This window comes from Odontomachus brunneus, unplaced genomic scaffold, assembly GCF_010583005.1.
Source record: "Odontomachus brunneus isolate Ranch 3 - 2012 unplaced genomic scaffold, Obru_v1 Obru_scaffold_077, whole genome shotgun sequence".
Taxonomy (NCBI): Eukaryota; Metazoa; Arthropoda; class Insecta; order Hymenoptera; family Formicidae; genus Odontomachus; species Odontomachus brunneus.
The window spans coordinates 263,943-274,317 of record NW_022639527.1 but is presented as its reverse complement, the minus strand read 5'-3'; the positions used below and the strand labels follow the sequence as shown (position 1 = coordinate 274,317).

Here is a 10,375-nt window from a genome sequence, read left to right as displayed (position 1 = left end):
TATATATATATATATATATATATATATATATATATATATATATATATATATATATATATATATATATATATATGACATGATATCTGTAATGTAGTAATTTAACTAAAAAAAAAACTCAAAATTTAATAGGTATTTTCAGAAAAAGTCATATCTCATCAATGATATTAATATACAGGGTGTCCCACCTAACTTGACCATTTTAAATACCTCGTTTATGTTTTATGATAGGAGGATGCCAAAGGAGGACATTATTTAGTTCGAGCAGACAAATACTGTAAAAAACAAGAAATGTTTCTTGTTCTTCTATCTTTTTCTTCTATCATATCACGATAATAAAAATATGTAGTCTCATTTAAAAAAATGACAATGACCTTGAAATCCTAAAAAATATGATCTTGAGAAAAATTTCTTGTTTTTTACAATATTTGTCTTCTCAATCTGAATAATGTCCCCCTTTGGCATCCTCCTATCATAAAACATAAGTGAGATATTTAAGATGATCAAGTTAGGTAGGACACCTATATATTGCGGAAGAGATAATTGAAAGGTATTTTCAGCAAAAACCAAATGGAAGTGCATTAGTTGTTAAGATATATTTAAATAGAATTAAAAATTTTGATGTTTATTTTTAGATATCAATCTGATGATGACTGCTGACTCACTTATTTTTTGTAATACCTGAATTGCTTTCAACATGCAACTATGCAAAATATTTTATTGCATATATATTATATTTGCATATCAAAAATATGTTATTGCTAACATTTTTTATCTCACTAGATTGATGAATCTATCATACATTAAAAAAAGAGATCTTGAAAAGATCATTAAAGGCTTCTACACAAAACATAAATTTAAGTAACTTATTATTAAAATATTTTCTTATAAATAAAAAATTGTATAAGGACTAAAGAGCCAAAGGTACAGTTATTGTGCGCTATAATTGAATTTTTGATTTGATTTTAGAGCTGTTAAGAAAAAATCTTTCTTGATATAACTTTGAATTATTTTTGTACAATTATACATTTTATAATTATACATTTCACTATACACATCTAAACTCAAACTTTATACAAGGGCTTTTGCAAATCTTCTCAGAACTTACTAGTTTAGCACACATTGGTAATAGGTTCTTTTTTCTTTACTTTTACTTGTTTATTTTACAATATATTTACAGAAACATACTATTTACAACAGCAACTTATGATGCTTCAGAGAAGTTATTAAAATTTTAAATTTTATTTTATAATATCTTGGCAACCAATGTTATCTCTTACTTCATTTTTCCTAAAAATCACTTTCAACTATCCTCTCTATGATTTTGAAAAGATTCAGTAAGGAGGAGTGCAACCTTCTCTGAATATTTATTCTACATGAGGCAAGTTTCAAGTAACAAGTATTAGTACAAACTCAAGACTTTCAATTCTCGTTTTCTGTTAGCATACCTCTTGGTATAACACCAGGGTCCATAAACGTGGCTAGTGTAAAATTTGCCAGCACGAAGAAAGTGATGACTCCTTGCAAAACCGGTACCCAGGGGCCCCATCGAGAAACGTAGTATTGGCACCTGCATGAACGAACGACAGACGTGTGAACCGACGTGCGAGACACGACGGCGGTGACGGAGAACGTCGCGGAAATCGTGTCAGGTAGCGCACGTAGTGAGAGAGATAACACGACGAACGTGCTCGCGCGCGACGACAACTTACGGGAAGGAGAAGAAGAGTGTCGTGGTGCCGAGTAGGACCGTCCACGCGAACGTAGCTGGCAGATATCTTGTCTTCACATCGCATTTCGGCATTCTGCACCGCGCTCCACTTCGTGGCCCGCACGTTCAGCAAATTATTAATGGATAGGATTTCTGCTAGCAGGAAACATGGCCGCGTCCATCCGCGCTGCCTATTTGCAATTCGTACAATCCGCAGCGAGCACGGGCGCACATTCTAGCCGCGCCTGAGCATGCACGACGCATTGGTGAACGGCGATCGTTGATCAGCCCGCTGCCCGGCCCGTCACTCGCGCGTCATTTCGGCGATCGCGTTCGCGACGTTATTAATATTTAAGAGCTCACCGCATATACGGATGATCCGCGAGCACACCAGCTCGGTGTGACATACATATATAGCGCGCAATGCATCTCGCTCTCTCGCTGGATCTCGCGACGAGTGTGTCGCCCCCCTCCCCCGCAGCGAGCATTCCACTATCGGTCGACTGCAGAGCAGCTTCAAGTCGTACTCACACATAAGCGCGCGCGATATACCCCACGGCTGCAATCTTTTTCCAAACGTTGCCACGATCGCACGACACTATCGCGATATGATCGTCGAACTTTGCTCAATCAACATCTCTCTCTTTCTCTATATCATAGGTATGATCATGATCTAGAAAAGGATAGTGGCTCCTTGAATCGGTCTCGAACTACATAACCGAGCGAGAATATCCAGTGCTCATGAAGTAAAAGTATTCGAGTTATAAGCGCAGAATCGCGTGATATGAATTTGACTTAAGAGTTTATTCACCAGGATCCCTAAGCCCGTATCAGACTACCGACTGCACAGGCCGACCCGACTGTCGACTACGACTGCAGACTCTCAATGGACCAATTATAGTGAGGCGCCGACTGACATTCGTATGTACTTGACCGGAAAAAAACTCCGGTTAGAAAACTATTCTTTTAAATCGTTTGTATTTCGTATGAAGAGTTTTGAAGTGCAATTGAAAAGATTTGTGAGTTATTCTATTACTTGTAATTAATTGTTCTTTTTTGGACCATGTATTTAACCGGAAATAATGATCGGAGGTAAATTAAATAAAGGTTCGGTATGGTATCGTTTGTATTTTGTATGAAGAGTATGAAGTATCATTAAAAAGATTTGTGAGTTATTCTATTACTTGTAATTAATTGTTCTTTTTTGGACCATGTATTTAACCGGAAATAATGATCGGAGGTAAATTAAATAAAGGTTCGGTATGGTATCGTTTGTATTTTGTATGAAGAGTATGAAGTATCATTAAAAAGATTTGTGAGTCATCCAGATAATTTTAATTAAATATTAAAAAATCATGTATTTGGCCGAAATATCGATCTCAAGTGCTGCTGTGGAAATACCGTCAGGCACAATCGGTGTACTATCTAGTATTTCAATATTCCTGGTTCTTTTTCGGGTAATTATGTACAATAAGGCCTTTTTCGAATTTTGATATTTTTTTGCACCTCTTTTGGTGAAAATATTTATTTTGACTCCAATATTGATAATCAATCGGGGGAATCCGAAAAATATGCAAGTTATATATTGTTTTAACTTTTTTTTAATTTTTTTTTCACTTGTCAAACGTTGCTGCTTTCCCACAATTTAAACAAATTACTGATCTTTTAATCACATTATGTAACTGCAATATCAAACTACTAGCGGGGGGATGCGCCCCCCGCACCCCAACTCAAAACTAACCTAACCCAACCTATCGTCACTTTAGCCGTTAGTCATTGTTTACTAAAAAATTACTAAGAAAAAAAGTTGAATACTTTAATAAACAATGTTTATTAATTAGGGTTTAAAAATTATTTACTAATCAATAAATAGCATTAATATTAATATTAATATTAATCAATAATAATAATATTATTAATATTAATTAATTAATAATTTTCAAACCGTAATTTTAAACTCGTAAGTTTAATTGTAACTTCCGTCACATATATGAATAGTATAAACAGAATTCTTGTAAATAAATTAGGATATATATTATTTTAAATTAGGATTATATTTTACACTTCAGATTTCACACATGATAGTTTATAGTAAGTATGATTTTAATAAAATACAAATAATCTTAGCACACGTTAAAAAAAATATGGATATAATCATGAGATTTTACGAAATTATTATGTCGAATGTGCGTTCTTTACTTCTTACTCCAGCTTGTTCCTATGGTAAAGGGACGTCTACATTGGAAGTAAATAGCAAGAAGTAGGAAGTAAGAGTAAGAAATTGACCAACCACAGTCGAATGTAAGAAGAATAATTAACTATAATTGGTCAATTTCTTATTCTTACTTCCTACTTCTTACTGTTTACTTCCAATGTAGACGTCCCTTTAGGGTGTAATTACATGAGAGTAAACACGGAAATGCGTAAATGCGGAAAAGTAACTAGTAACTCAATCCGTGCGGTTTCGTTCTGCTTTTCCGCGGATTTTATACGAAAATACGGAACAAGCAAAAAGCATAAGATAGTGATACTATACTGTCACCCAAAGCCAACCATCGTAAAGTCACCTGCAATCTTACTCGAGCACTTATTGGATTACGAACTACTCTCTATTTTTCGATGTGAGGTCCAACGATTGTCAGTAATTCATCGAACATTGTTGGTGACATCCGCAGATAGTTAAAATATTTTTCGTTGTCAGACAATAGCATTTCAACGATTAAATTATCACTGACTCCTTGTAACAATCTTCGTTGTTCAGAAAATATGGGTCTTACCCACATTCTGCGATTTCGTCCGTCTTCTAATTTTTTGTAACAATTGTAGATATAAAATTTTGTAACTTTTTTCATCGTTATTTCCGTATACCTCTTTGGTTGCTTTCGTGCTCGTATTACCAGTATGATCATAGTCATTAATATATAATTTAAAATCATATTTGCAGCAAGCAAAAACGTGGCAATCTAACGTAATAAGCCAACTTTACAGCTTTTAAATCTTCTTTCACAGATTTGTGTATGCGCTCATACAAGGAGTAAATATAACGGAGTAAACGCGTTCCGTTGATTTGGTTGTCCTAAATATTACATGGAGCACAATTTGTGAGGAAATGCGGAACGGTATAGTGATAAATAAATATTTTTATACATTTTAAAAAATTATATTTATTTCATTCATTGCAATTTTTATTAATATGCTTCTTTTTTCAACTTATCCATTTAATAAAAACATTTTAATTAATAAATATTGTTTACAATTAATGTTTTATAATTCCTTGTTCTGCTTTTCCGTATAAAATATGCTCCATATAATATTTAGGAGAAATAAAGCTACGGAACAAAAGCGCGGAAATGCGTAAATCTAGTTAAGTCCTAGTAACTTTGTCTTCCGTATTTCTGCATTTCCGTATTTCCGTACGCTCATGTAATCGCACCCTTAAAGTTAGTTCCACTAAGGCCGAAAATTATGATAGGCACGACCATCTAGTACTTTTGTAGTTTATGACAACTTCTTCTAACTCAAGGGACGTCTACATTGGAAGTAAATAGCAAGAAGTAGGAAGTAAGAGTAAGAAATTGACCAACCACAGTCGAATGTGGTGAATAATCAACTATGATTGGTCAATTTCTTATTCTTACTTCCTACTTCTTACTGCTTACTTCCAATGTAGACGTCCCTTTATTCACTGATTGCTTTAAGCCTATTCTACAATTGCGTGAACGTGGTTGTAAGTAGTTGTAAGTGATTACGACAACCAATCAGAGTAAAGTAATCAGTGAATAAAACATTCGGATTGGTTGACTCTTACGTTCACGACTACGCTTACGAAATTGTAGAATGGGCTTTACTCTAATTGGTGTCGTAATCACTTACAACCACTTACATCCACGTTCACGCAATTGTAGAATGGGCTTAAGATCCGACTATGAATACCAGCCTATATTTCCGTTTCACGGTTGAAATGCTAATAATAACCAAGTGGTCATGCCGTTTGCTTCTTACCGGTTGCTTGTCGTCAGTTGCTTTTCGCGGAATTGAGCGTAAAGAAATTGAAAATCAGAGTATTTGTGTGGATTCTAGTTCTTTGGAGATACTTGACAGATAAAACATGCACGTAATCAAACGCGGTAATTGGAAAAATACGCTCTTATCTTACGATAAAAAGGATCCTGTCACGATAAGAACACATACTGTTTTCCCGCCTTTAATCTCGACATATTTTTCTTGTTGATAGACGGACGCGTGCAGGCTGTTCACTTCGATAAAATAACATCAAGGATTGTAACATTATGTTACGGTTTGGATATGAATTATGTAGATCCCGTAAGTGTTCATATATATATATGTATATATATACACATTTATAATTCTAAACTATGCAATAATATCGAGGGTACATGATGCTTGTGTTTACTTCATGCTTCATGTTTTTGAAATGTCAGAGACATTTCAAAGTATTTATAACAGTTTCTGCATTATTTACAGTCTGCTATTACTCATCGTGTCATATCTGGTTTTTATTCTGGGATGACAACAGTTGAATTGGACATCTTGGCAGCTGATATTGCAGCAAGTATGGTCAATCAGCATATGGATTACGAAATTTTAGCAGGCAGAATTGCCATATCCAACTTGCATAAAGAGACAAAGAAAGTCTTTAGCGGTGAGATATTTTAACATTGTGTATTATTTGTTAACATGCAATGTTTAATGTTTAATATCTTGGTACTTTTTGCAGAGGTAATAACTCAATTGTATCATGGACACATATCAATCATGAACAAACGTTTACCCAGAATTTCTGAGAAATATTTTATGATTATTCAAGATAATGCAGACAAACTTAATTCTGCCATAATATACGACCGGGATTTTAATTATAGCTATACTACATTTAAAATCCTTGAAAGTAAACACTTGTTAAAATTAAACGGAAAAGTAATTGAGAGGCCACAACATATGCTGATGCGAGTTGCTGTATGTATTCATGGTGAAGATGTCGATAAGGCTATTGAGACCTATAATTTTCTATCAAAACAATATTTTATACATGCTGCCCAGACTCTGAATACAGCTTGTACTATTAAACAGCAAATAGCCAGGTAACTACTTTTATTGAGAAATTTTATTTGCAGGACTGGATAATAACTAATTGCACAATTAAATGTTAACAACTTAATTTATTTTAAATAAGTTAATTTTTAGCTTAAAATAGTTACTTTAAAATGCATTGACTGTAAATTGTTAACTTTCTTACACAAGTTAAAGTAACTCATCAGTACTAAAAATACTCAAGATTGCTTACAAATAGAATTACAAAATAATTAACTCTAGTATAATTGTTTTATCTATCTGGACATAAGAGTTCTTGTAGAGAATTACAATCCTGAGCAGTTATAGTATTTTCTTATAAAAAACTACATTCTCATTATTTCATTTAAATTTATGATTAGAAAGTAAATTATACAAAAAAGTATTGCTTTACAAAATTAATTTTTAACTTTAATAAATTAATTAAATTTTTAACTTAACTTTTAATGAACTTAGTTTTTGTTTGTATAACTTTTAACTTAACCCAATTAATTATATAGACCATCAGTTTAAAATTTGATTAAAAAGAATATTAACTTACTCAGTCCTACTTATTAATAGCATAGTGATATATTATGACATGTTAAATAAACAATATCTTTGTAGTTCATTTCTATTGACGATGTCTGAGGATAGTATAGATGGAATACTAGACTCTTTAGAAAGGGCTGCTATTTTATGTTATCATAATGGTGACATTGGTTTTAATGTACATTGCATTCGTGCGAAGAACACACCCATACGTGGTACAGGAGGTGTATCAAATGGATTGGTTCCTATGTTAAAAGCATACAACACATCTATCCCAACTGTTTGCAAGAATAGCAAAATTGAAGGTCCAATTACTGTATATTTGGAACCATGGCATTCGGATGTATATGAGTTTTTGGAACTTAAGAGGAATATTGGTGATTATTATTCTTTACTTTATTATCTCTTTACATCTCCAAACAAATATACATGTTAACAAATATTATAGGTGAAGAACAATTGAGAGCTAAGGATATGTTTTATGCATTATGGACCCCAGACTTATTTATGAAACGTGTTTTTGACAATGCTGATTGGAGCCTAATGTGTCCACACGAGTGTCCTGGATTGATCGAGACTTGGGGTGATGAATTTGAAACTCTGTATACGCGGTAATTGATTATATATAGTCTATACTTCTATTTCAAGATTTCTATTAAATTACATATGATTGTAGAATTGTATAGTCAAAATTTCTAAATGGTTATTTAGATATGAAAAGGAGAAACGTTACCGGAAACAAGTTAAAGCCAGAGATTTATGGCTTTTCATAACTCAATTACAAGTTCAAACGGGCACACCATACATAGTCTATAAAGATCATTGCAATCGCAAGTCAAATCATCAAAACTTAGGCACAATTCAATGTGGAAGTTTTTCCACTGAGATCATTCAGTATTCGAGTTCTGATGAAGTTCCTGCGTGTAATACAGCTGCGATTGCTGTCGACATGTTTGTGAATTCTACGACGAAAACTTATGATTTTTCTAAGCTTAAGGAAGTAACAAAAATTGTTACTTACAATTTGGACAAGATGATAGATGCCAATTTATATCCTCTTGAAGAAGCAGCATGGTCTAGTAGGCATAGAGCTATCGGTAAGTTTATTACATATAATTTACATATAATTTAATTTATATATTTATATATACTTTATACGTAATTCATATATAAAATGCACAATACTTAAGATTGATCTTTGGAATATTTTAGGTATTGGTATAACGGGTTTGGCAGATGCATTTATCTCGATGAGATATCCATTCGAAAGCAAAGAAGCTAAAAAACTCAATGTACAAATTTTTGAGACGCTCTATTATGGTGCCTTGGAAGCTAGTTGCGAAATGGCTATTGAAAATGGCCCTTATGAGACTTACAAAGGAAGTCCAGTTAGTAAAGGCGTAAGTAAGCGGTTCTTAAAAGCATTTTTTTATTGACTATTAATTGTACATTAACGTTGATTAATTGAAACATTAATCAATTGTATAATTTTTCTTCCTTTTATAGATTTTACAGTATGAAATGTGGAATGTAAAACCAACGGATTTATGGGACTGGGACACTTTAAAGGCAAAGATTGCGAAGCACGGAATACGGAATTCTCTATTAATTGCGCAAATGTCTGATACTTTCATGGCGCAAATGTTGGGAAACAATGAATCAGTTGAGCCATATATAAGCAATATATGTGTAATGCAAGTACTATCTAAACAGTTTCCATATGTTAAGATGCGATTGTTACGAGATCTTCTTGAAAAAGGTCTTTGGAATGAAGACATGTGTAATAAAATCATTGCTAATGGTGGTTCTATACAAGTTAGTATATATTTATTCAAATGTTTTATGAAATTGCGCGTGCGTCTCTCTCTGTAGAAATGTCCGAACATGGGTGTGTCAACTTTTCCCACTTTTTTTTTCGTAGAATATCGATGATATACCTGACGACTTGAAATTACTTTATAAAACTACTTGGGAAATGCCGCAAAAAACGATCTTTGAAATGGCAGCTGCTCGTGGACCTTTTATTGATCAATCGCAATGTTTGAATGTTCACATGATTGATCCAACGGATAAGCTTACATCAATGCATTTTTATGCTTGGGAAATTGTAAGTATAACATATTTTACATAATCATGTATATTGTACTTTAATTTAACAATATATATTTTATTTATTTTATTTATAGGGCTTAAAGGCTAGTATGTATCATCTCAAAACTGAAGACTCTACTGATTGTATTCAAGCTAAAATAGACAAATAAAATTCTTAACGACGGCACATAACACGAAATATTTCAGACAAAAAGATGAAATATCGTTTGAAGTTGTTCTCGTAAATATTATATAAAGGCAGTTCAGGTTGCTACACATAATTTTAATATACTATTTTTAATAGAATATTCTTTAATAAATAATATACTTATTATATATAAATTGTTTTATATGTAATTTTTGTTTGCATTTTTTTAATTATTTTTCTAATGTTTGTTATCTACATGATGATTACTTCTTTACTGGTTGTATTTTCGTAATAAGTTCTAATCTTAGAGTATATATGTATGGAGGGGGAATGCTGGCAACGAAAGTGTCTTCAAGATGTGTGTGAGAGAGAAAGCTATACGTTCCTATTTGTCCTCTGTGCGCATGCGTTGAAGTTGACAGGTTAGGTTATAGAGTTGACAAGAAATAATATTTTTCTTTTTATAGAGCTAGAGAATTTTTTCAAAATTTTGTATTAACTTTCTAATACTTTAAGAAAATGCAAGAAAACGCAAAAAAATGCAGTATTAAAAAGTTAATATAAAATTCTGAAAAAATTCTCCGAGCACTATAAGAAGAAAATAAACAATTTTTATCTCTTGCTATTTTTCGGTAAAGTTGATAGCTTTCAAGTAAAAAAATATTGAAACCAATAATTTTGTAGTCCAGCAACAACTGACGCATGTTGGCGCATGCGCATAGAGGAGGAATAGGAATGTATACCTTTCTCTCTTGCACAGATCTTGGAGACATTTTTGGTCTACAGGAGGCATACGCAATTTCCCC

At 32.8% G+C, this 10,375-nt stretch overlaps 2 protein-coding genes across 2 annotated transcripts in view; one reads left to right on the top strand and one right to left on the bottom strand.

Annotated features, from left to right (window-relative positions):
- LOC116847359 (palmitoyltransferase ZDHHC5) overlaps positions 1 to 2,402 on the bottom strand; it is a 10,746-nt gene extending 8,344 nt beyond the window's left edge. Inside the window, exons 1-2 of the mRNA XM_032822289.1 lie at positions 1,710 to 2,402; positions 1,446 to 1,567 (exon numbers count right to left, since the gene is read on the bottom strand). Coding sequence (XP_032678180.1) covers positions 1,446 to 1,567; positions 1,710 to 1,801 — 214 coding nt within the window. The 5' untranslated portion in view covers positions 1,802 to 2,402. The remainder of the gene's footprint in view (positions 1 to 1,445; positions 1,568 to 1,709) is intronic.
- A 3,399-nt stretch (positions 2,403 to 5,801) lies between these two features.
- LOC116847404 (ribonucleoside-diphosphate reductase large subunit-like) lies at positions 5,802 to 9,608 on the top strand. The gene is made up of 11 exons (XM_032822366.1): positions 5,802 to 5,835; positions 5,943 to 6,031; positions 6,194 to 6,371; positions 6,447 to 6,810; positions 7,406 to 7,707; positions 7,779 to 7,941; positions 8,042 to 8,427; positions 8,543 to 8,730; positions 8,837 to 9,145; positions 9,252 to 9,437; positions 9,517 to 9,608. The coding sequence occupies exons 1-11, from the start codon at positions 5,817 to 5,819 to the stop codon at positions 9,589 to 9,591; spliced, it is 2,259 nt and encodes a 752-aa protein (XP_032678257.1). The 5' UTR covers positions 5,802 to 5,816; the 3' UTR covers positions 9,592 to 9,608.
- Positions 9,609 to 10,375: the final 767 nt, after the last annotated feature.

Coding starts and splice junctions, on each gene's coding strand:
- LOC116847404 (XM_032822366.1), top strand. Junction 6,032..6,193: donor ATATGAATTATGTAGATCCC/GTAAGTGTTCAT, acceptor CATTATTTACAG/TCTGCTATTACTCATCGTGT. Junction 6,811..7,405: donor ATTAAACAGCAAATAGCCAG/GTAACTACTTTT, acceptor ATATCTTTGTAG/TTCATTTCTATTGACGATGT.